The sequence below is a fragment of the Phyllopteryx taeniolatus genome, chromosome 2 (genome assembly GCF_024500385.1).
Source record: "Phyllopteryx taeniolatus isolate TA_2022b chromosome 2, UOR_Ptae_1.2, whole genome shotgun sequence".
Classification (NCBI taxonomy): Eukaryota; Metazoa; Chordata; class Actinopteri; order Syngnathiformes; family Syngnathidae; genus Phyllopteryx; species Phyllopteryx taeniolatus.
The window spans coordinates 18,387,970-18,413,276 of NC_084503.1; the positions used below are offsets into that span (position 1 = coordinate 18,387,970).

General features: G+C 40.1%; 4 protein-coding genes across 9 annotated transcripts in view; 3 read left to right on the forward strand and 1 right to left on the reverse strand.

Moving 5' to 3' along the window:
- Positions 1-1,472: 1,472 nt before the first annotated feature.
- On the reverse strand, positions 1,473-9,496 carry nsun3 (NOP2/Sun RNA methyltransferase 3). Of its 4 annotated transcripts, none has more exons than XM_061763741.1 (7): positions 9,392-9,496; positions 7,327-7,492; positions 6,002-6,105; positions 5,438-5,922; positions 4,541-4,695; positions 3,575-3,696; positions 1,473-3,012 (listed from the first exon to the last, which is right to left on the reverse strand). In XM_061763741.1, exons 2-7 carry the CDS (start codon positions 7,471-7,473, stop codon positions 2,676-2,678), a joined length of 1,350 nt encoding a protein of 449 aa, XP_061619725.1. In that variant the 5' UTR covers positions 7,474-7,492; positions 9,392-9,496; the 3' UTR covers positions 1,473-2,675. The 4 variants fall into 4 exon arrangements, with proteins under 4 accessions (XP_061619725.1, XP_061619721.1, XP_061619712.1 ...); XM_061763737.1 differs by lacking the exon at positions 9,392-9,496 and adding an exon at positions 7,562-7,678; XM_061763743.1 differs by lacking the exon at positions 9,392-9,496 and adding an exon at positions 3,094-3,124 and having other exon boundaries at positions 2,754-3,012; positions 7,327-7,555.
- On the forward strand, positions 9,038-13,716 carry LOC133472638 (ATP synthase F(0) complex subunit C3, mitochondrial-like). Its single transcript, XM_061763768.1, has 5 exons — positions 9,038-9,144; positions 9,432-9,525; positions 11,093-11,164; positions 13,111-13,310; positions 13,505-13,716. The coding sequence occupies exons 2-5, from the start codon at positions 9,487-9,489 to the stop codon at positions 13,617-13,619; spliced, it is 426 nt and encodes a 141-aa protein (XP_061619752.1). The 5' UTR covers positions 9,038-9,144; positions 9,432-9,486; the 3' UTR covers positions 13,620-13,716.
- A 5,041-nt stretch (positions 13,717-18,757) lies between these two features.
- rrad (Ras-related associated with diabetes) lies at positions 18,758-22,435 on the forward strand. Its single transcript, XM_061763754.1, has 5 exons — positions 18,758-18,910; positions 19,022-19,414; positions 20,248-20,321; positions 20,414-20,618; positions 20,812-22,435. The coding sequence occupies exons 2-5, from the start codon at positions 19,039-19,041 to the stop codon at positions 21,087-21,089; spliced, it is 933 nt and encodes a 310-aa protein (XP_061619738.1). The 5' UTR covers positions 18,758-18,910; positions 19,022-19,038; the 3' UTR covers positions 21,090-22,435.
- cdh16 (cadherin 16, KSP-cadherin) overlaps positions 21,845-25,307 on the forward strand; it is a 33,105-nt gene continuing 29,642 nt past the window's right edge. The window contains exons 1-5 of one of the 3 annotated variants that reach the window (XM_061763673.1): positions 21,845-21,971; positions 22,271-22,324; positions 22,466-22,561; positions 23,687-23,821; positions 25,094-25,223. In XM_061763673.1, the coding sequence (XP_061619657.1) occupies positions 22,280-22,324; positions 22,466-22,561; positions 23,687-23,821; positions 25,094-25,223 (406 nt within the window). In that variant the 5' untranslated portion in view covers positions 21,845-21,971; positions 22,271-22,279. Of the gene's footprint in view, positions 21,972-22,270; positions 22,325-22,465; positions 22,562-23,686; positions 23,822-25,093; positions 25,224-25,307 lie in introns of those variants that run through there. The other 2 variants (XM_061763683.1, XM_061763691.1) reach the window with 2 other exon arrangements.

Consider the following 25,307-nt stretch of genomic DNA (forward strand, 5'->3'; position numbering starts at 1 on the left):
GGATAAGCGGATTGGAAGCTGAATGAATGAATGGTTACATGTAATAAGTAGTTTTCTCCTTAACTCAAACTCCATTTCATGATCTAATTTCCCCTCCTCCTCTCGTTATTGTCGATGACTAGAGTGTTAATGATTGCATCTGGCGGTGCCACAAATTAATTCCTGCCTCTCTGGCAAAAAGCTGTTCCCCACCTGATTATGCAAAGCAGGCCTATATTCTCTCTCTTTGAAGTGGTGGAAAAGCTGCTTAGAGATTCCCCTCTAGGAACGGTAGCAACATGGGGAACATCAACAAACCAGAGTTCACACAGAGGTCAGTAAAATGGCAAACCACTTTGTTCCCTCACTTCATCGCCTCATATCATCCACACACATGTTTTGCCTTCACGTAAGACACATTTGGACAAGATACGGCAGCCACATTTCAAAGAGGGTCAACAAAAGTACAACCCCAATTTCAATGAAGTTGGTACGTTGTGTTAAACATAAATAAAAACAGAATACAATGATTTAAAAATCATGTTCAACCTATATTTAATTGAATACACTATAAAGACAAGTTATTTGATGTTCAAACTGATAAACTTGATTGTTATTAGCAAATAATCATTAACTTAGAATTTTATGGCTGCAACACGTTTCAAGAAAGCTGGGACAGGGTCATGTTTACCACTGTGTTACATCATCTTTTCTTTTAACAACATTCAATAAACGTTTGGGAACTGAGGAAACCAATTGTTGAAGCTTTGTAGGTGGAACTCTTTCCCATTCTTGCTTGATGTACAGCTTCAACTGTTCAACAGTCCGGGGTCTCCGTTGTCGTATTTTACGCTTCATAATGCGCCACACATTTTCAATGGGAGACAGGTCTGGACTGCAGGCAGGGCAGTCTAGTACCCGCACTCTTTTACTACGAAGCCACGCTGTTGAACACCCACCTGTTCCCAATTAGCCTGTTCACCTGTGGGATGTTCCAAACAGGTGTTTGATGAGCATTCCTCAACTTTCTCAGTCTTTTTTGCCACCTGTCGCAACTGTTTTGGAACGTGTTGCAGCCATAAAATTCTAAATTAATGATTATTTCCTAAAAGCAATAAAGTTTATCAGTTAGAACATGAAATAGCTTGTCTTTGTGGTGTATTGAATTAAACATAGGTTGAACATGATTTGCAAATAATTGTATTCTGTCTTTATTTATGTTTAACACAACGTCCCAACTTGGGAATTGGGGTTGTAGAACCTACAATAAAAATAGCCAACGAAATGTACTCATTGGTGTCTGTTCACCCTTTGAAGGTGGATGGAACAGATACGGGGCAATTGTATTCAGCACACTATCCTTCTTCAGTAGGGTCTGCTTTATCACCAAGTGTCAGTGTCAGTTTACCTTTTGTTTGAAAATATTTAATTGGTAAGGCACCAACCACTTAGGCAGGCTACATACCAGGGGGGGGGAAAAAAAAAAAAAAAAAAAAAACACGACTGATTATCCCAGACAACTCAAATAATTTTACTTCATTGCAAAACTAGAAAAGGTCACTTAAAAAACAATACTACTTTAGCTAGTAGTAAACACAGCAATTTATTTTCTTATTTTGTTTGGTGTGCAGCCATGCCCACCAGGCTATTTGGTGTGAGGATTACAGATTTTTTCCCCCCCCATCTTTTTCAAACTTATATTCAGTACTTCAGGCGCTAATGCATGAATCTTAATCGCATGAATCAGCCACATCAAGGAGGTCAGCGTCTATAAAAGTGTAGTATTTTGTGCTTATTCAAATTTGGACTGTTTGGCCTCGTCCACTCTACCTGCTGCCATTTTAGTGCTGAGAAGAGTTGTATGCTGTAGTCAAGGCTATTTTGTAGTTAAGGACTGAACATTTCTGGCCGGGTAATTGTTGCACTGACCACTCTGGCATGACAGCACTCAGGTGATGAGCTTCTGGGGGATGATAGAACTTGATGATTTGTTGAAGGATGTATAATTTGATGTAGTGGTACTTAAGTGGTGCTAATCTTGTGTAGGACACCACAGGGGAGCTTTAACTTCAACTCTTACATTTTCTGGTAGCATAAGAGGACATGTTTTAGAAATCACATGAACAGCTTCACATATTTCCAAGTACTACGTTATTTTGATAAAAGTGCACCTCAGTATTCTGACTAAAGGCACAGACCCTAAAGAATCATCCTTCAAATTTAGTTAAATGATCAAAACAAGACATGTACAAGACAAAATCTCCATTCATTGTCTGCAGTTGTGTTTGACTTCTAATTGAGAGCAAAGGGAATTCATATAACAGCATCTCTAAATGATTGATTTGCCTTCAAATAATGAAACATTGCACAGTTGAAAATTGGATCTTTGTTATTGGTAAATGAATGAACTTGTTAATTGAAAGCCAGATGTAAATATTTAGCTTTTTAGGACGCATAAAAGGCGGCACCGTAGCTGACTGGAAGACTCGAAATTGTCCGTAGGTGTGAATGGTTGTTTGTTTATATGTGCCTTGCAATTGGCTGGCAACCAGTTCAGGGTGTACTCCACCTCCTGCCCGAAGATAGCTGGGATAGGCTCCCGCGACCCGCGTGAGGATAAGCGGTTCAGAAAATGGAATGGAAAGAACAAAAATGTAATTAAATACTTTCACAAATCTTTTTCTGAAAAAGACACATTATTTCCTCTTTTTAAGCCGAGACAAAAACATTGGCCCCCAGGTTTTACAAGGCTGGGGAATGACTAGAATGCCCAGTGTGCGGTTATATGAGGATACGCGGCCACACTGTGGCTGCACAGATTGGGTGTTAGATACCAGTCCACTAACACAGTGAGCAGGGCTAAATGTGAAGTAGCTCGATAAGGGATTTGCAATCTCCTCCCAAAGGTCCTCGGGTTCGGCTTCAGGACAGTCTTTGAGCACCGCCTCCACCACGGCAAAGTTCTCTGAGCTGGACATCGTGCATGTTGAATAGACCACTATTCCCCCTGGACGCACAGCTGACAATGCGGACCTGCAGGGACAGGACCACCACCGCACTTCAAGACAAATAGTCTGACAATAAACCTTTTCTGACATTTTGTCCTACGCTTACCAGCCACTGCATTAGGTGCATCGGATGCGATCTAACACAAGGGATAATAAGGCTCAGAGGGGTATTCATTTTCTAATGTTTATTATTGTGGTTGTGGTTTGACATTTAGAATTGCAATGCACCATACTGAGAGTTGTTTCTAATATTCTGACTCGTGTAGATAAATATTTTAAAACTCTCAGTATGATGCAGTGCAGTTGTACAGCATTGCAACTTCGAGAATAAAAATTGTTCAATTATTACCTCTCTGACACATTTCTAATTATTTTGATTAACCTAATGGCCAGTGATTATAATTGAGCGACTCCAATGTGATTTCACTTGATCACTTTTCCCCAACTCCTTCTTCTTGTGGGATTCCTATGCATACAGGTAGATAATTTGTCATTTTGACCAGAGCAACGTCAGTAGTTTGTTAGAAAAGTACAACTCTTGTCCTCGAAATCAAATCTTGGAAGACTCTGCAAACATTTTGACTTGCCGTAGAAGTTGGACTTGGAGCTGCGGCAGCCTGCCTCTTTCCCTTAACCTCTGTTCCACCTGCTGGCCAGCAGACGAGAACAGCCAGCTCCTGTCATTGGAGCATGGAGCGTCAACCAGGACCTGTCACACACACAGCGACATATGCAAGTGAGATGTTGTTCATGCTCTGCTGCTAATCCAGCTTTTCTATTGGTTTGCTCAGAGCCACGCTTTGCTTCCAGACATGAAGATATGACACCCAAGACCCAATCTTAACCCACACAGCACATTTCCACTACGCACCCCCACCCCCTTTTTTTTTTTTTATAACTCTGATCTGTATTCTTAGTAAATGCAATCCCAAGCAACACTCTGATGAAAGTTTTCTCCGTAAGCCCTCTGAAATCAATAAACCTGCAAAATATAATATGATCCAATATAGGAGTTTAAAAACAAAATAACGCTACTTGGTTTTGATCGACACTTTGAGAGAGGTTTTTTTTTAACGTTTAATACTATGGTAGTGGTTTGAGTGATTTGCATTGTGCCGAGAACCATTTATAATATTGTCGCCCGAGGTAAATACAAAACATGTAGCTAAAGGTCATCAAAATATCAGAATACTGTTATCAATAATAACAATAATAATAATAATATCTCTCTTCTTGCATGTGGGGTCAGGTCCTCAATGTGGCATGCAACAAAAATATGCAGCATAGTGAAAACTGAATTTACTTTGACGGATAAATCAGTTTGATAAAATCAAAAACAAAATAGTAAATGTACATGATTAGTAAGCAAATCTGCTCTGATTATCTATCTCATTGTTAAAATTATTTTCATTTGTTAAACTGTTTTTTTTTATTGGTTGCTATTATTTTTGTTGAATACAATGCATGTTATCATAATTTGTAAAACAATGTACTAGTACAAACAAAGATTAACTCCATGCACATTACGAACATAACAGCAGTTCTTTGCTTACTTTGTCATAAATCCCCGCCTCACTTTGCCCAAAGGAGCGTCCATCCCGGGCTGAGACAGCCACTCTGCTGCTCAATGAGTGCGGCAGGAACGACTCCAAGGTTTTAGCCAGCCTGCCGCGTCTGTGACTATCGGGTTCATTACAGAGGAGTAATGCTGGATATTGGGACAAAATCAAAATAACAGCAGATAAAAATACCGGAGGAATGTTCAACTTTCAGCATTAAAAAAACATTTTGTTAAAGGTAGTGTGGTGTGGTGGTATTTAAATATAAAACCTAATAATCATCAATCACAGAGTGAAATATTTGATTGAAATTTTTTATAATTTTGATGATTATATCTTGCAGCTAATGATATCCCAAAATTCACTGTCTTCATAAATAAGAATACTGAGGAGGAACAATGAAAAATTATTTTTACAATAGAAATTAGATTAGATAATTAATTAGATTAATTAGATAGGGAAATACTTTTCAATTCCTATGTGTTTAATTAATCTTTGCAGCTTTCCATTTGTGTATGCATGTGTGTGTGAAAGGGTAAATGTGAGGCTTTGTAAAGCGCTTTGGACACAGGATGGCGTAGATAAAGCACTATAGAAGTCCAGTCGATTTACCATTTGACCATGTATAATACATGTTTTTTTTGTTTTATGAAACTACTGAAATAAATATTTTTTTCTACAATATTCTAATTTACTGTGATACAGGTCACCTGTATACTGTATATAGTATGAAAATAAAAATATACAATCCTCAAATTGTTGATTTTTTTTCTTAGCTGCGCCAGGTACAACATATGACTGTTATGACTCTCAATTAAAGTGAACAAACTGTGCTCCTGTGAAGTTGTTTGAGGATTAATTCTTAAAAGGCTGCTTAAGTGAAACAGTCACCTGGGGTGGCACACTGCATTATAGCAAAAGCTTTGCCCCCGGGAGCAGCGCAAAGATCCAAAACCTTCTCTCCATCTCTGACTTGCAAAGCGAGCACTGGGAGCAAGGAGGCGGCGTTGAGGAGGTAGTACTGCTTCAGCTGGCCCGGCCTGTGAGCCTGGGATGGAAAGCGCAGCGGATTTGGGTGGATGTAACACTGCGGTGAATAGGAGGGCGGACCGAGGCGAGGTTTTGATTGAGCCTGCTGAATGGGCGCTTGAGAGCTGTTGTCAAGCTGGAGATGGGAGTTATCACTAGGAGACTTGGACGTTTGACATTCAGCACTGAACTCTGTGCGCAAAACACCAGGCGATGCCAGGGCGTCTTTCTGAGGCAGTAGTGTGGAAAAGCCTTTTGACAAGAGGACACGCTTTATGTCTGTCACTACAGTGAAGCGATTGAGCAATACCCCATATTGCCACGCTGGAGGGTCAAGCAGCACAGATCTGTGAAACACAAACACTAACAGTAAGCAAACATTGTAGGGAATAAAAACAACGCATTAATATTGACAACCATATTGACCTCACAGATGTCCACAAATCCCCGAGCTCTTCACTATACTGCTGGTCAAAATGGTCCAGAATTAGCTGACATGAAGATCTTGCTTTTTTACTTCTTTGGATTACCTGTTATGAAGAGAATGCCATCAGTTTCTTATTTAGAGGTATCACCTTAGATGTAACTGACTAGCAGCAATCCATAGGAATAGCACTCTGAATGTTTATACAGGGATGAGTCATCCATCCTTGTGACCTTATTTGATTCCCTACCAGGAGGCGACAAGAAAATATGTTGCCATTCATAGAATTCTCCTGCTCGCACATTAAGGTTATTTTTGTCCAGAGTACATTTACATAAAGAGACTGGAGACTTGGTTAAATAAACATACTTCAGCTAATGCAGAGTGAGGTACTAGTACCACAAGTGGTATGCCGGCTCTCTCTAATGGCACTTGAAAGAATCATTGCCTGAGTAATAAGTACAGTTCAGTTGTATATAGCGTTTGAATAAAATCCGTTTGCATTTGAGATTTAAGAACTATTGATCTTGAAACTTTTTTAGGTCTAACTCTTATTTGTTTTTATTTGCAATCAATTTAAATTGAATTATTATGCAAGTGCAGTTTTGTCCCCCCCCCCCCCCCATCACAGAATTTACTGTAAAACGCAGTGTTACTGTTCAAACTGTGCGTCATGTTATAGTGGTTTACAATAATATCAAATCATACGATAGTAAGGAACAAAAGCTCTGTCACATTTTTGATGAAGCTGGAGAGATATTTTTTTAAGGTGGTACTAAAAAGTTTGAGAACTACTGATCTAAAGAATAAAAAGTAGTGTTATTAAAACGTTTAGTATCGACAAAAATATTATAATCACCTCCATGTGGGATGCAGAGCATTCCAAACAACAACAACAAAATATTGATACAATACAATGTTAAGCATGTTGATATAATGTTATTATGTACCTGATGGACTGGCAGTCTGTACGACAGTCAAAAGCGGAGCAATATTATCTTCTTTTTTAAACTCGACTTGTAGCAGAACTCATTTTTATGTCTCGGTTTTACTTTAAGGTGTAATGTAGTGGCGACACCTGCTGGGAAAAAGGGTGAAACATACCATGCAAGGATTTACATCGAGGTCAAACTACTTTTTTTTTTTTTTTTAATCAATGCTGACACTCTAATTAACACATTTGTGCTTAGCTTTTGTAATGAGCATAATAAAAGAGCAGCGAGTATAAAACTTTGTCTCGTAAAATAATAACAGCGACACGTGTTGAGACATAAAGCATCTCTCGTAGGCAGAAAAGTCAAGTCGAATTTGAATTTGATCGGTTTACCTGCGGGACTGAGGCTTGTTTTGGCTTCTTATGTTTTCGAACGTCATCGCGAACTGGATGAGCGGCTGACGAGCACAGAAGTCTCGACGTCAGCTTCCCACTTCTGCCGTTTAATATCCTCCGTAAGTATACTGGAAATGTCAACATTTGATTGTTCCATGAAGACCTAAATGGAAGCACAGTGGTGAGCTTTAAACGTATCATAAACCACCGGCATGTTACTGCTGTTACTTGCTGTAGTTTGGAGGCTTTGAGAGCGGACAGCGCCATCAGGTGGACTGGAGTATACAGGCTCCAGCTCACCCACGACCCTAATGAAGATGGCTGGACAAGGCACGGTGGCACATTATTTTGAGTGTGCTTTTTGCCTGGAACGGGCCCGCGAACCAATTCCTGATCCAGACCCAGCAGTTGAGTATCGCTGCTTTAGACCAGCGGGCAACATACGACTCTCCAGGCACAGGCACACATTGACCCTCAAGCACCTCCCATTTCGCCCTGGATGAAAAAAGCGCCATTTTTGCTGCAGCCCATTTTTTTCCTTCATTCATACATTTAAATAAAAATAAAATTAGCCTCTGTCATGAATTCCACCCAAAGTGTTTTGATATTTGATGGTCTTTTTTTTCAATCTTTGGGAGAATTGTACATATAATCCCACCTTTATTTATTTGGGGTTCATCAGCGGCACTTTAAATGGTGGCAAATGTGTGTTGACCCCCATTTAATATGAGCTTGAAAGTGATTTCTTCATTCTGGAAACAGTCACATCCCAATTTATTAGGGTGTGTGTACTTGTGCAACCACATTATCTCAGTTGTTCATTTCACTTCCCCTCTCAAATATATATTTTTTCAATTGAGTCATAGAGGACACAAGTTCACTAATAGTGGGGAAAAAAGTTTTTGGTCTCATTTCTGTAAACAAAAAAAATCTGCCTTTTGAACAGGGGTCTGTAGACTTTTTAAATTCACACCACCTTTGTTAATAGTTGTTTTAGTGACTGTGTTGATTATGTTAACAGCAATAAATACAAATGTAATATAGCATTCTGTTTTTCCTTAATATAAATCATTTTGGCGATGGGAGCACTTTTTTGGCCTTGAGCGCTTGCCCGTAAAAATGTCTATGTATATGGCTGCGGCTCGCTCCTTTCGAAATCTGGCAGTTATATTATCACGAGTCCTGTAATATTTGTTACATTAATTTTCCCTTTTTTCACCATAAATTGGTTCATTAAAATTCATGTATTCAATTTGTATTCATTCATCACATAAAATAATTTGCTAGTTGATTTATTGAAGATAAAATAAAAACAATTAGTAAAACAAACAATTTAAAATATAGGGTTAACATTCTCGAATGCATTTTATTACATAATTGTTTTAGCGATCATAATTTAACATAAATATTACAATTGAACATTTGATTTACATTACTAATGCTGTACCCTTGTAATGTTGCTTCATTAATGTGGCTTATTTTCCTATAATTGGTTCACTTAATTTATTAATTTTATTATTCATTGATCTCATTATTATTGATTTACTTGTAAATAGAAAAAATGAAAATAAATATTGCATTTAGATATAACTATTTTAAATGTATTGCTGAATTATTGCATATATTTTACATACACATTTAAAGCTGGTCCATCTGTTCGTTTTAAAAGTCAAATGTGGCTCATATTGATCTGATATTGGCGCTTGTTTCCGCGCTTCTGAGCGCACGCACCCAACACCGGAAGTCAACCGAAGGGTTCATCGCGCATGCGCAATCCTCTCTCTCTCTCTCGCGTTCGACCTCCACTCGTCACCGGTAAGGGCTTAACTCTTCTGTCACAGCGCCGTTTAAATTATAATTTCAAAACAATATGTGTCGCCTGTACGCTACATTTTCCACTTCAAACAAGCAACATTGTTCTGTTGTGTTGCGCTAGCTTGTTGTCAGCCACATTTTCGCTTGTATTCAACGCTGACCTTACTTGTTTGTACAAGCCCACTCTTCCACTAGCATTGTTCCTGTGCTGAAGCAAGTTGCCTTCAGCATTTCAATGAATGTGTACCTTGTGATGTTTTCAATGGATTTTGTCTGTCATTGTGCAGCCCTCTTAATCATCTCCAGCTCCAGTGCTTGACCCGACGAGGACGTCCTATCGTCATGTATGCCTGTGCTAAGTTCGTCTCGACGCCCTCTCTGGTGAGGCGACGCAAATTGCGTGGAAATGACAACGCATAGACGTCAATGTGACATTTCGTTTCGAGTTCGTGGCAGCTCCATGAGTTGAATTGTGTTCGGAGCCTTTCTGCTCTGTAGTTTGCTCGATGCGTTGCTCTGCCAGTGACCCTTTGCTAACGAGTTAGACTGCGTGAGCAAGGACGACGCAGTCAGTTGGCCGACCACTCTCAGGGTTAAACGCATTCAATTAACAACAACGACGAAAATCTTCATCAGGGGTGGGCAAGGTTTTGTGCTCGAGTGGCAGACAGAAGGGCCAAGTTATTTGTAGATGACGTTTAAAAAAAAAAAAAAAAAAACAAAGTCAATGCAAGATGTGTAAAAGGGTTTAATTCAATAATTTCTCATGTTGTATTTATAATTAATTATAGCGAACCGTATATGTAAAATAGTTTATTTTGCTAATAGTTTGTATTTTGGTCTTTACAATTAAATTAAATTCTTTGATTAATACATTTAAATGATAGGGGAATGGCTAAATTAGTGCAACAAATATTACAGGACTCTTGAGAATGTAAACAGTTGGTGGGCCAAATGAAAGACTGAAGCAAGACTGTTTTGTGGCCCATGGGCCATACTTCGTCAAACCGTTGTCTATGTTGTGCTTGGATTCTTCACCTTATATCAATATTAGTACTGGTTATTGGGGTCTAAAAAAAGTATATTGCATTTCATGCAGTACATATACAGAATCCAATCAGCTATATACGGAACCTACTAACCCATTCGGCAAAACGGGTAAAAGCACGTTGTCCTCGCTCGGGGTGAATGGCGAAGGGGACCGTGACATAGCAGCCATGTGAATTTTAAACATCTATAATGTCTTCTTTTTTTGTTTGTTTTTGTTTTTAAACAAGATGTCACCACAGAGCCAGTGATGACATTATCCAATGTTTAGGCTTCTTTTGTGTTTACATATCTCAAATCAAAAGTCAAACTTTGTCTACAGAGCATTTTTCTGTCCAATGACATGCAACTCAAAGTGCTTCACAGTTCAAATCAATCCCCTCCCACCACTCATCCACACAGACATCATAATATGTTTGTATAAATAAATGATTTGCGGGCTTGGTCCCGATCATCATGAATAGTGGGGGTTTACAGTAAAACATAAATACTGTAGATTAAAGGTTGGAAGCTTTGTACTGTGTACAAGGTTTCCTCGGTTTAAGAGGGAGTTGCGTTCCTACAACAGACCCATCATAGCCTTACAGAATTAACATATACAACAAATACACATTTGTATGACAAACACTTCAATGCCATAAATATAACCTTCGTCTTGGGTGACTCCATATTCTGACGCCAATGCGCTAAGTAGTTCAGTGCGAACCGTTGGAACCTCAGAATGTATGTCAGTACCACTATAAACCAAGGGCCGTCTGTAAAATGTATACATTTTCTCTGAATTTGATCAGACTTGCACCACAACTAGTGTCTGTTTAGACAATTATGAGCGCTCTATTAGAAGATGAATTATTTTACTACATCACGACATCGTTCCCATGTTCTGTTCCTCTTTATACAGGTCCGTGCAGGATCTCGGGCTCTGTACAGGCCACTGTCAGCAGCTGTAGTATCGGATGGTAAGAGGGCAGAGGTGAGCAGCTATCTATACTGTAATTTTGCGCAGTTGATGTCATTTTTATCAAGTGGGATTTAATGGACAAAGTTCAGAGTAACAGCATTACAATTCCAAATAAAGAACTAAAGTTGTAATACCTTTTCTTCAAGTGATTCATAATGGATTATACTGGCCTTTGACTGTTTATTGCTTCATTGCTGTTGATTACCTGTAATTAATTTTATGGGGGAAATCCCAGAGGTCAAGCTTTTAGAGGTCACAGCTGAGCTGACCTCAAAACTTTACGGTTTGTTTGGGATATTCCATTAATTATTGCATGTTTGAAGCACTTGGGGGGGCAAATATATTCACTCAAATAATTTTAAAAAACTGCTAACAGGATTAGAATGTCTACTGGAAAACAGAGATCATTAGGGGCTTTTCCACCAACCAGCCCAGGAACTTTGAGTTCCTGGTAGTAAAAGGTTCCTGTGGCCCATGTGGTTTGTTTCCATCGCACTAATTAGTTCAGAGTAGCTTCAGCAAATGAGGCTGATGTTGCGCATTACTGACACCTACTGAATCAAAAAAATGCTGGCATTTCAAGCTTTCAATGTAAATTTCAATTATTTTTGATACCTTTAAAACTTTACCCTTGATCCAGGTGAGGCAATTGAGAACTGATTCACATTTGCAATGCCAACCTGGCACCAGACAGTCTTTGAGCTAGGGAGTTTTATTATATACATGTACATTTCAATAAATTTGAATATATTTATTCAATTTCATTGAGATGACATACCTAAATGGATTGCGGAACAGAAGCTTGCAGATGATGTGATTTATCAGATGGAAAATGCAATAGGGAAATGAGCCTGAAGCTTTGAACAGTTCCACTACAAATTAATAAATCACATCTATAATCATCTGCAGCCTTCTACATTTATTTATATACTTATTCAAAAAGACAAGTTTTTCTCATGTCTTGGCATTCAGGCGTTTATATTTTTCTTCATGCAAGTTCTCCAGCTTTAGAGAATAGCCGCTCAGATGCCTTTCATGGAACCTTTATTCAACATGTACTGTGATGTAATAGTTACCTTGTTACTGTATCACATTGTACAGTTTGTATACGCATTTGCTTCTATTCTGTCTGCAGACAGGTTGTCATTGCAAATACCTTACATGGATAGGGTTCAATAAAAAAATTAATGACTTCATGAACAGCTCCTACTCAGTTTTTAAATACACCAGTGTGTAGTATTTATCTGTAAATGTGTTTGCATGAAAAAATAAAGACAGTCCATTGCAAATATTTATTTGTAAACTTAAGTTTTTTTTTGTTTTTTTTTTGTATTTTTTTTTTTTTTCTCCCCCCGTGACTGACTGGATTGTATCAGTGCTTCCCCATCGGTCAGCCTCACGCCGGTGTTCGTCTCCTCTGGCGCAGCCGAGGAATGACGCACACGCCCGCTTGGGCTCGCACCTCCGCTCTTTAGCGGGACCAAGTCGGCCAGCGGTGGACATTGCCGCCGGGGCGGTAGCAGATCTCTCCGCAAGCTTGTGGCAAGGTCCGCCGCCGCGAGGTCTGCCACGTTCGATCGGCGATTCGGAAGTTTTTCTTTTCAATGTATTTTGATGCTCTCATTTCGAGCCTTGCGTAACACCGCATAATGGCGGCTGTGGATGAAAAAGTAAATGCCTACAGAGGTCTGTCAACCAATCAGCGTTCGTCAGCACAGCTTGCCCCCTCAAAGAGTTCCCGGTAGCTCTCAGAAGACACCACCTGCTGGGAGGAACCAAATAATCCAGGGGGGACCTTCCGTACCGTGGTATTTTTTTATTTTTTTTGGTGGGGACAGGGGGAACTCACGCTACCAGGGTAGCTAGGGAAGTTCCTGCAAAGGTTCCTGTGGTGGGAAAGGCCCCATTATTGAAAGACCTGTGACCTTTACTTTAACTGGATTATTTTCTTTTTCTAGACTACTGCATTCCTCCCACTACATGGAATTGCCACCTCCCAGCAGCAGGTGTTGCTGCGTGGATTTCAGACCAGCGCGGTGAGCCGTGACATCGACACTGCTGCCAAGTTCATTGGAGCTGGAGCTGCCACTGTCGGAGTGGCAGGATCTGGAGCTGGTATTGGGACAGTGTTCGGTAGCCTCATCATTGGATATGCCAGGTAAACCGTGTTGTACCAACATGGTTGGAATCTCTCTGCCAAATGTAAAAAAATACATATATATATATATATAAATATATAAATGTGATGGGTAACAGAGAGGTCATTTATAGTTTGGGGTGTACAAGGGAAGATGTGGCATGTTTTTGCCAAACATTTTAATTTGTAAATACTGTTATTTTTTTTCTTCACAGGAACCCTTCTCTGAAGCAACAGTTGTTCTCTTACGCCATCCTGGGCTTCGCGCTCTCCGAGGCCATGGGTCTCTTTTGTCTGATGGTTGCGTTCCTCATTCTGTTTGCAATGTAACCCATTTTAAGATTGCTGCAGCCAGGGACGTGTCACAATGTTAGCAAGAATGAGCAGTCTGCATGTCCGTGAATGGTACAAGAACTCAATCATGGTGCTTAGTCCTCATTGTCTGAAATGATTGTGAACAGTTGGCAAACCCACCATTTTTAATGGCTTTTGCTAATATATTTAATCCTTTTTTTTTTTTTTTTTTTTTTTGGTTAAAGATCTCACAACAAAAGAAACCATTGGATCAGTGAACTCTGTTTGGGCATTTTAATTCATGTATTTTGAAACATTTCCAGGTTAATTTGAAAATGGAAATCAATCTCAGTATGAAAATCTAGTTTTCATGCAGCGATATGAGGGAATAATTTGACAGTAAAAATTTACTTAATTTTGGGAATCTTTCACTTGTAAATTGCAGTGGCGGGTCCTGCATTCGGTACCTTTGCCTTCGGTGAGGGCTGGCCTGACCAGCAGTCACATTTTGTGCATAAAAAAGTCAATACAATACAAAAACACAACATGCAATTTCCACGCATTTCATCTTGGCTCCAACAAGTTTTGCCCTGCCAACCAATCGGAGGATGGAAAAATGACGTCATTGATGAGGTGAGGTTGATTTTGAAATCTGATTGCTTAATTAAACAGTCTCATTGCAATGTAGTTCACATTAGCCAGCACTACTGATTTTGAAAGCCCCAGGCAGTTTAGATTGTCATTGCAGCAAATAGAGGCTCAACTCTAATAGGACAAAAAAAAGTAATTCAGTATGACTGGAAGCAGTACAGTCAAGACAAATGTTATGAAATGAAGATAAACAAAGGGGGGGGGAATACAACTTCATGAAAAAAAATATGACTTTGTAAACGTGGGTCAGTCTTGCTATTGTTTAGGCCAGCAGAGAAGGTCCTGTCCTGTCCTCTGGCAAATTGTAAATGCCAAAGGCACATTGGGAAGAGCAGTTGGTTAATTTTAAAAAAATAGAATTACACTTTTTATTGTACAACCTTAAACTGCAGTGTCTTAAACAGGTATAACTAATACATTAGTACTATGGAAACAGGAATCACAGCAAAGTCTTGGGATAAATTGATCCGATGGTCCAAGTTTCTTGAAAAAATTATGCAATGCCACAAGAGGTTCAAAAAAGCTACAAACACCTCTCAGTATGATGCAGTGCACCTGTGAGTTCACAGTCTCACAGTTCTAAGGCTTATGGTTCGAATCCTGGGTATGGCCTTCCTGTGTGGTTTTTCACCTCGGGTCTTGAGTGGGTTTTCTCCAGGTACACCGGCTTTCTCCCACATTCCGAAAACAATGCATGTTAGGTTAATTGAAAACTAAATTGTCCATATGTGTGAATGGGTGTCTATACTGGCTGGTAACTAGTCCAGGGTGTACCCAGCCTCTCGCCCAAAGTCAGCTGGGTGAGGCTCCAGCTCACCTGCAAGGCTGTGACCCGAATGAAGCAGTATTGAAAATGGATGGATAAAGTATATCATCAACCTACTCATAATATTAGCTAAATTTCATTCTATTCATTGTATAAGGACCAAGTTTTACTGTATATTTCATATCGGGATAATTTTGAATAATTCTATCCACCCCAGGCTATAGATGAGGGCCAGAAGATCATGAACTCGATCATTTAATTAAAGAAAATATTTTTTGAAAAGCTTATGTTTATATGTAGCGGCACGGTGGACGACTGGTTAGAGCGTCAGCCTCACAGTTCTGAGGACCCAGGTTCAATCCCCGGCCCTGCCTGTGTGGAGTTTGCATGTTCTCCCCGTGCCTGTCTGGGTTTTCTCCGGGCACTCCGGTTTCCAACCACATCCCAAAAACATGCATTAATTGGAGAGGCTAAATTGCCCGTAGGTGTGACTGTGAGTGTGAATGGTTGTTTGTTTGTAGGTGCCCTGCAATTGGCTGGCAACCAGTTCAGGGTGTACCCCGCCTCCTGCCTGATGACAGCTGAGATAGGCTCCAGCACGCCCGAGACCCTAGTGAGGAGAAGCGGCTCAGAAAATGGATGGATGGATGGATGTTTATATGTTTTATTTATATGTTAAGCTCCGTGTATACTACAGTCCCCTCCAAAGATACTGGAACAGCAAGGTCAATTCCTTTGTTTTTTGTTATATACTGAAGACATTTGGGTTTCAGATCAAAAGAGGAACATGAAACAAAAGTTCAGAATGCCAGCTTTTATTTCATGGTATTTACATTAGATGTGTTAATTCAGGACTGAGCAACTTTTGTTTGAAGAACACCCACTTTTCAAGTGAGCAAATGTATTTGATCATGTGACTGATGGGTGTTTTGTAGTTGCTCAGGTGTTACCTTTTAGATTGATTGCTTAAACATTAGCGCTTGTTTTTGTCTTTGGGTTTCACCTGTGAAAACTGCCTTTGCTCTTAAACAAACATGAAGACCAGAGAACTGTCTATGGGAGAAAAGCAAACCATTTTGAAGCTGAGAGAAGAGGGAAAATCCATCAGAGCCATTGCACAAACCAGTGGGGATAGCCAATACAACAATTTGGAATGTCCTGGAAAAGAAATAAAATACTAGTGTACTGAGCAACAAACATCGAACAGGTTGGCCAAGGGCATGAACAGCAGTTGATGACAGAAACATTGTGAGAGCTGTGGAGAAACACCCAAAGACAACAGTCAGTGACATCACTGCCAACCTTCACAGGGCACAGGTGAAGGTACCACAATCCACTTTTTGAAGAGGACTTAGAGAGAAGAAATATACAGGCCATACCACAAGATGCAAACCACTCATCAGCAAAAAAAGAATCGGAAGGCCAGATTGGATTTTGCAAAGTAGTATAGAGATGAGCCACAAAGGTTTTGAAACAAAGTTTTATGGACCCAAGATTAACCTCTACAAAAGTGATGGAAAGGCCAAAGTATGGAGAAAGAAAGGATCTGCTTGTGATCCAAAACACACAAGCTCATCTGTGAAGCATGGCGGAGGTAATGTCATGGCTTGGGCATGCATGGCTGCTTCTGGAACAGGCTCACTAGTCTTTATTGATGATGTAACTCATGATGGTAGCAGCAGAATTAATTCTGAAGTCTACGAAACCATTTTGTCTGGCAATTTACAGACAAAAATGCATCCAAACTAATCGGGAGAAACTTCATCATGCAACAAGACAATGACCCAAAATACACTGCCAACACAACAAAGGACTTCATCAGGGGGGAAAAGTGGAAGGTCTTAGCAAGTCAATCACCGTCAATTATCCTTGACACAATAAGTATGCATTTTACCTCCTGAAGAGGAGACTGAAGGGAGAAACCCCCAGAAACAAACAAAAAATGAAAGAGGCTGCCGGAAAGGCCTGGAAAAGCATTTCATATGAAGAATGCAACAGTCTGGTGAAGTCAATGGATCGCAGGCTTGATGCAGTTTTTGCAAGTAAGGGTTATGCCACCAAATATTAAGTTATTCACTTTAAGTTAATTTATGGCTGTTCCAATACTTTTGCTCACTTAAAAAGTGGGTGGTTTCAAACAAAAGCTGCTCTGAGTTGTTGAACACAGCTAGATGGAAATACCAGAAAATAAAAGCTGTTATTCTTAACGTTTGTCTCCTATTCATCTTTTTATCTGAAACCTGTTTGGTAATCTGCTGAAGCCCACGGTCATCTCTTTTGCTGGTGCATCTTCTCCTGCCACATTTTCTCCTTCCACTGGACTTTCCATTGATATGCTCTGTGAACAGCCAGCCTCCTTGGCTATGAACTTTTGTGGCTTACCCATCCTATGGAGGGTATCAATGATGGTCTTCTGGCCAGTTGTCGAGTCTGAAGTCTTCCCCATATTGAACTGAAGCAATTTAATGACACCTGGGGAAACTTGTGCAGGTGCTTTGAGTGTAGTAGATGATGAGTGTGTGACACTCAGTTTAAAAAATTCATGGCCTGCAAAACTTGGGTTGACTTCTTCACAGTATTCTAATTTTTTGAATTCCGGATTTTTTTTGGGTTTTATGAGCTGGAAGGCCAAATTATGTAAAAAATAAACAAAAAAATCATTGAAATTGTTTAAATTGTTGGCCCTGAATCTATAATGTATGAAAGTTTTACTTTTTGAATGGAACTATGGAAATAAATAAACCTTTCCATGATATTCAAATTTTTGGGAAGGGTCTGTACATGTCCTGGCTAAACAATGTTTAGTTGCAAATGTGCTCATTATTCCTATTAAATGTAACTTTTTAATTAATCAAATCAATGATTTAAATAGACCACAATTTGCTTTTGTAAAGAGAATAATCTGCACCAATAATATTAAAAATAGTATAAAGGAGTTTTTTTCTATTCATGTCCAAAACATGTTGCTAACTAGTGCTGTGTTAGCTGTTGATGTTTGGTGACTGAGTTGTGATGACTAGTTTAGCTGGCCGTTGTTGCCTTAACTTCAAGACATAGCTGAATGTCCTTAAATCTGGCCTGCACGTCTTGGATGACAGCATGTGTTCAGTCCACCATTATTCATGACTCACTTTTAAAGGAATGGACCATAGGAGGCATGAAATGCAGTACATCATGTTGCCACAAGAGAGAGCCAATAGCTCACACTTGAATTAACTATTGGGCCATTCACCATGCACTGCCCAGAGGTGAAGTACAGTACGGGGGGAGATGACGTAGGCCTACATTCAATGGCCAAAATATCTGGTACGCGAGAAAAATGAGATCCACCAAATTGCGATGTTGGTATCAAACAATATGGATTTGCATCACATGATCGATGTTTATTTTGCCAGCCAGATCAACGTAATACAGTATTTGGCCTATTGACGAGATGTTCTAATTTGTCATTTCCCCCTGGCATCTACTGTACTACAGTTGTGTTCTTAACAAGATGTAATAATGCATGTTTTTGTTGATATGTGCCGACGGAGAGCGTGCATGACTCACAAACAGCATGCACGTTTGTTTTTCTGGATTGCCAGCACGTACCGCTCAGCTTCTCCAAATGGACCTGGCCAATGAAATATTGATATCCGTCAGGCTTTTAGTGGGCTTTCCCTTCCCAAATATCGGCGTAGGAGGAGGATGCTCCATTTGGCTTGACGGAAGGGAAATTCCTCCGCTCTTCCAGCCACCCCCCTCCGCCGCGCGAGGCTGCCATTACGCACGACTATAATAAGAATGGGCCGCGAGTCTGCGTGACGTCACATCTGCTTCTGTATAAATAAAGTGAGCGGCGACCACTGAAAGAAAGGCACGACTGCGGGATTCCTGAACCAGGCATCGTTGGATTTATTGGCAGCACCTAGTAAGTGATTTCATACATTTTTGGTTTGAGATAATAAACTGTAGGTCGTGATTTGATCGACCTTTAGCCGTACAGGACCACACCGATAAGTCTTGGTCCATGTGTCCACAGGACCTCTGTTTTAAGCAATGACTTTGAACAAGAGCGACAAATTGCGCAGCATGGACAAGAGGAGAGGCAGCACGCCCTTCCCCGTGAACATGGCCAACCTGCACCGCAGAAGCATGCCGGTGGACGACAGGGACCTGCGCGCCACCGCCGTGGACCCGAGCGGACAAAACCACGAGCTGTCCAAGATGCTGCGCTGCACCACCTACTCCCAGAACGAGCAGCACCGGGGCAGCTGCGCCTCCGACTCCTCGGACTCGGTCATCTCCACCGGCAGCGAGGCCGACTCGCAGGTGCACAAGGTGGTTCTCCTCGGGGAGCACGGCGTGGGCAAGTCGAGCCTGGCGCGCGTCTTCGGCGGAGTTGAGGACGCTGCTCACGACTGTGACGAAGCAGGTAAACGATGCCGTGCAGACAATCAGTCATCATCCCTCGCGCGGCGAGTTCATCGTGCCCTTAACTGTGTCACCAAAGGTCAATTCAAATACTGAGCAATTCAAAACGTGCAAAAGATTTCGACAGAAAGAGCCCACAGCCACTTTAAAACAGTTGACTGTGATCCGGGATACTTGCCCAGTAGTGCTGCACTCGTTTGATTTCCATGCAGGCAGTTCCCACTCATAGTGAAGGTGTTAATGAGAGTTGTGTTTCTCGAGCTACAGCTCTGCAAAAACATCCGTTTCTCTGATTTAGCTATTTACCGTAATGGTGTATGTTTGAGTAAAATAATTCCCCCCACCCTAAATCCTAAAAACAAATGACAGCATGACTCCCAGATACAAATATTGTCAATTTGAAAATGTATTTGCAGAAAATGCAAATTGTCAAAATCCCAAAAGAGCTCTACTGAGTCCAGGGTCCTTCTGCCCGATGTCCACTGGGATAGGCTGCTGTCCTTAACAGGAGAAGCGGTATAGAAAATGGATGGATGCATTCATATAACAGTTGTGTGAATCCGTGATGGCAAATTTGCTCTGATGGATTGGTTTCTTATTTCTGCGTGCAAGAGTGTACACATATTGATTATTGCTATTTCCATCTCCAGCGCTGCACTCAGCTGTCACAAACACATCCAATAATGCTGTATAACACTAAGCAAAATCTAGTGTCAAAGGCCAGCCCATAAATAGATGTCATCTCTTCCAGAATGTACATTGCAAAATAAATACATTGCTTAAATATGCTATTTTGGTGTAACGTAGTATTTGTATTTGTTTCTACCACTTCAGGGAACTCCTATGACAGATCTATTGTGGTGGATGAGGAAGAATCAGCTATTGTGCTGTATGACATCTGGGAACAGGTGATGTTCATAATCATAATTACCATTTATACAAATTAATATTCGTCATCAATATATGACGCTGAAAACTAGAATCTTTTTTTACTATAAAGGATAACAGCCAGTGGCTAAAGGAGCAGTGCATGAGGATGGGTGACGCCTACATCATCGTGTACTCGGTGACGGACAAATCAAGCTTCGAGAAGGCGTCGGAGTTGCGAATTCAGCTGCGCAGGGCCAGACAGTCTGAAGATATTCCCATAATCCTTGTGGGCAATAAGAGTGACCTGGTGAGGTCCAGAGAAGTGTCAGTTGATGGTGAGTCCTTATTTTTAACCCTATGTAGCCAAACTAATAAGACAAAGAAACTGTTTCAAGTAAAAGTTTTGGGTGAGCTGGCATTTTAAGAGATCAGCTATTTAGAAAGAAATCTCTTTTCTTAGGACTAAATGTGCATAGTTAACTTCTCAGTGAAGTCATATTTCTCCCTCGATTGTGATTGTTATTGCAGAGGGGAGTGCTTGTGCGATGGTGTTTGACTGCAAGTTCATAGAGACGTCGGCCTCCCTACACCACAACGTGCAGGACCTGTTTGAGGGCATCGTTAGGCAAATCCGCCTGAGGAAGGACAGCAAAGAGGAGAACGCTCGACGCATGGCTAACTGCAGGCGGAGAGAGAGCATCAGCAAGAAAGCCAAAAGATTTCTGGGCCGCATGGTTGCACGCAAAAACAAGAAGATGGCTTTTAGGCAGAAGTCAAAGTCCTGCCATGACCTCACAGTTCTTTGAGAACTACATTGGACACAAAGACTTTCCATCTTTTCTTGGCCTCGGAAGACCCAGCGCTGTGTGTTTTTTATTTGAACACTAACTAAAATGGACTAATAGAGCTGTACAGAAATATATTTTTGATCTTCAGACACCAAAAGCAAAGTCTATAGTAGAAGACAGACTTGACTTGTCATATCATGTTAATGGTGTTCACATGCATGAAGCTTTGCCTATTTATTTCATTTTGTCTGCCTTAATCCACAAAGGTTTTTTTTCTATTAGATTGCAAAGATTTCCTTTTCTATTTTACTGAAAGGGATCATCGATGTTAAAATAGTACCATGAATGATGCTGAATGCAACATACATACATCTCATTATGCACACGGCCATAAAGCATCACAAGTATTCTGGAGTAATATTCACTTGAAGGACGGTACGCAGGTTCGTGCCTCAGTCAAGTTAAAAGAACCTGCAGCATTAAGAGAAACTATTGCAGTTGTTCTTTAACACTGAGTTCAATTTTTGAAGCGGTATGCTGTATTTGTCTTGTAGACATTCAGGTTTTCTTTGTCTTCGATATATATTTTTTTTCAATAAATTTTCAAATGAAAATATAAAACCTCTTATTTCCTGCAGCGAAAAAAAAAAGAAACAATGTTTTGGTTGAGTGAAAGTGAGTACTGTGATTTTCACCCTCTTGAATATTCATTTGAGGCTGTCAGCGGAATGGTTGTGCTCTGGCTTTGGCTTTATAGGCAGGAAACATGGTAGTTAAGCGTGGGTATTTGAATTTGTTAAACATTAATCCGCTGAAGGAGTACAAGAGCAAGACTTTTTCCAGCCAATTTTAAACTCCGCTCACACCTCTCAAAGGGACCACACACATCATTCCAAGAAGGTAAGGATACAGCAAAATATTTCTTTAAAAGTGTTGTTTTTTTTTGTTTTTTTTAATTGCACCTTAAAACACAAGATGTAGGAATATTTTAGGATAACCTTTACGAGCCTTTCATGAATTTTTGGTCAAATGTAGCTTTCGTGAGTCTTGTGGTACTGCCGGTGAGGTGTCACTTTAATGTTTCATAGGTTACACATCAGAATGCATGAAATAATACCATGTTTGTGATGCAGTAACAAGCGAGATCTGTAGATTCCTGTCTGAAGCCATGTGGGTTTGAAATGTTATAACATTTACAGGTAGTCATCATGGCTGATAGCAGGGCTGGACCTGCGCTCATATTTGCTGTCACAGTAAGATACTTACAGTACCCTGATGCACCTTTAAATACATAATTGTTCACCACATGGAAAAGTAAAGGCTCAGTAAATAAAAAAAAAAATAAAAATAAAAAATAAACATCACTGAATTCTTCCTGTCTCGCTGTTTTGCAGGTGGTGATATACATATTTGCTTTCTGTTTAGGAGCAAATGTTAAAATAGGTGTCCCAGAGAACTATGATGGCATTTTCCCATGGTATTTATCCAAGGTAAAACAATTTTATTTTCCGTGGGTTTACAAGAGAAAAGTGCTTCATTTACACACAAGCGGATGTGTATACTTTTTTGTTGGGGTAAATTAAAATAAATCAAATTTTTAATGCTTCAAAACTGTGAAAAGAGCTATTTGTGTCACCTGGCATTACATCTAAATACGATGTTTGGCAGTCATTTTTAATCAAAACTGTCCGAGACATGCAGTATATTTTGAATTAGTGTAGAACTGCACCGCATCAAACCGAGAGGTCTTCTTAATTCTTTGGTCACCTTCTTTAACAAGGCTAAACATTAGTCAGTGTGATGCAGTACAGTTTGACAATACAGCAAAATACAATTGTAGATTAAACTATTAATAAACTAATTATGCACATCTGACAGTGTCGATCAAAACTGAGCATCATTATCAAGTAAACATATGTCTTGTACTAAATCCCATTAGATCAGCACATATGCCGTACTGATATTAGGCTGGTGAATACATATAGAAGATTAGTGCACGTGCTGCGGTCATCACCTGTCTTTTTGTTATTGCTTGTAAAACTTCACACAGCTTTTTTATTCAGTCCAGTCGGCAGGCGACATTTTGTTCCTAAATGTCCCTCAAACTGCCCATTTATTGTGCGCAACAGTATTGAGACAGGGCACTTTGATTGGTTGCTTTGTGTCATCACCCCATCTTGCATCAGCACACTGTCACTCTTTGTTGAGCGAATCGGTGTTATTAACTTTTCTAATAGATTGGAGGAGGATAATGATCCCACTTTGTGTTCTATAAATGGAACCGACCTAATAATTGTACTGTATTTAAACACTCCTGATGGTGGACAACAAAGAGACATTTTTCATCATCTTTCTACTTGTGAATGATCTCGAAAAGCTGTATTTTTACTCTTGGAGTATTATAACAGCCGAACTTGAATTGATCTGACTGGGTCCATGTACAGTTGGTAAGGAACAGGCCATTTTAGTATTCTGCTTGTTTTAACATGTGATGATGGTTATTGGTCAAATTCAATGGATGAATCAAATGTTTTCGTCTTGACAAAAAAATGTTTTGTTTTTTTTTTCTTTTTCTTTTGCAATTGTTTTTCAGACTAACATTGTGTGCTCCTCAGCTCCACAGCCTTCCAGGAAATTACAGTGACTTGGTGGTAACAGGTGATGATGAAGGTATATTTGGAGTGGACTCTCAGTTTCTTTATGCTCTAAAACCACTGGACCGAGAGAAGCAGCCATCTTACTCTCTACAGGTATCTAGGCATTATGTAGCAGTACTTCTTAAAAATATCACGTGATGCAATTTAAAAAACTTCCATTAAAAAACATGTATTTTTGCATAATAAAAAGCAGCCCGTTCCCATGGAAATGCACTAAAAAAAGAAATGGATTGAGGGCAAATAACAGTGATTACTGTAGCACAGGTGTCCGGCTGATTTTCATTGTGGGCCACACTGTCGTTATGGTTTCCCTCAGAGGGCAGTTATGACTCTGAAAATTCTATCAATGTATAGTCACTTCTGCATGCCATTATATTTTTAGCAGTACATTTTATTTTAAATCACAACTCATGGAAAATAGTAAACACGAAATATTTAAGTATACTAAATTCCCATTGGGCGGCACGGTGGCGGACTGGTTAGCACATCTGCCTCACAGTTGTGAGGACCGGGGTTCAAATCCCGGCCACGCTTGTGTGGAGTTTGCATGTTCTCCTCGTGCCTGCGTGGGTTTTCTCCGGGCGCTTCGGTTTCCTCCCACATCCCACAAACATCATGCATGGTAGGTTGATTGAAGACTCTAAATTGCCCCTAGGTGTGAATGTGTGCGCGAATCGTTGTTTGTTTATATGTGCCTTGCGATTGGCTGGCAACCAGTTCAGGGTGTACCCCGCCTCCTGACCGATGATAGCTGGGATAAGCTCCAGCACGCCCACGACCCTTGTGAGGATACAGCGGTACAGAAAATGGATGGATGGATGAATTCCCATTGTTCAATTAATGTTAAAAAAGGAAAAATACTAATAGTAATATCTACAAGGAGGGAAAGGTGAATAAAGAAATTGCACTTTTCTGCCAAAATGGAAAGAACAAATCCATACATACAGTATACTGTATATAGTATAAGTAAGAAGTCTCATAGCCTGTGAGCAGGATACTGCTTGACACCAGAGTAGATCTGGATGCTTACTATAGCACCAGGATCTTACAAAAAAACCCATTTCTGACATAATTATCTCTGCAGTATGTCTCTGTGTGCAACAGCCATTGGAAATACTATACAGACCATCATAACAATCACCAGATACAGTACCATTCCAATATGAACCAAGGATGACAGAGTGTAGTGACAGAAGTAAGTTTGGGGATGGCATGACATAAAATGTAAACAAACAAACAAACAAAAATGTATGAACAATTCTTTACTCAGTCGCACTAATTTTTTAAAAACGGTGTGTGAACTTGAAGGTCCTTAAAAGAATATAAAGTATGAACGTCATTTGATCTGTTTCTGGGTCTTACAAGGTGTCCTTCAGAATGTCAGGGCAGCACCAGAGCTTCACGGTCGAAGTCTGCGTCATCGACAAAAATGACAACGTGCCCACTTTCATTCAGGAGAGCATGAGGGGCAGTGTGCAGCTGGGGCTTCTTAAAGGTAAGAGAGCCTCACAAGACTCATCTGGATGATGGTGCAAAGAAACCCAATAATCTTGCATGAATCTGGTATTTGAATATCTCA

Excerpts from the sequence above, each read along its gene's own strand:
- LOC133472638 (XM_061763768.1), top strand. The coding sequence starts at position 9,487 with ATGTATGCCTGTGCTAAGTTCGTCTCGACGCCCTCTCTG. Across the intron at positions 9,526-11,092 it reads TCGTCTCGACGCCCTCTCTG|GTCCGTGCAGGATCTCGGGC; the intron begins GTGAGGCGACGC and ends CTCTTTATACAG. Across the intron at positions 11,165-13,110 it reads CGGATGGTAAGAGGGCAGAG|ACTACTGCATTCCTCCCACT; the intron begins GTGAGCAGCTAT and ends TTCTTTTTCTAG.
- rrad (XM_061763754.1), top strand. The coding sequence starts at position 19,039 with ATGACTTTGAACAAGAGCGACAAATTGCGCAGCATGGACAAGAGGAGA. Across the intron at positions 20,322-20,413 it reads TGTATGACATCTGGGAACAG|GATAACAGCCAGTGGCTAAA; the intron begins GTGATGTTCATA and ends TTTACTATAAAG. Across the intron at positions 20,619-20,811 it reads CAGAGAAGTGTCAGTTGATG|AGGGGAGTGCTTGTGCGATG; the intron begins GTGAGTCCTTAT and ends TTGTTATTGCAG.
- nsun3 (XM_061763728.1), bottom strand. The coding sequence starts at position 7,530 with ATGATACGTTTAAAGCTCACCACTGTGCTTCCATTTAGGTCTTCATGG. Across the intron at positions 5,923-6,001 it reads GATTTGTGGACATCTGTGAG|ATCTGTGCTGCTTGACCCTC; the intron begins GTCAATATGGTT and ends TGTGTTTCACAG. Across the intron at positions 3,013-3,574 it reads CTCCAAGTCCAACTTCTACG|GTCCGCATTGTCAGCTGTGC; the intron begins GCAAGTCAAAAT and ends CTGTCCCTGCAG.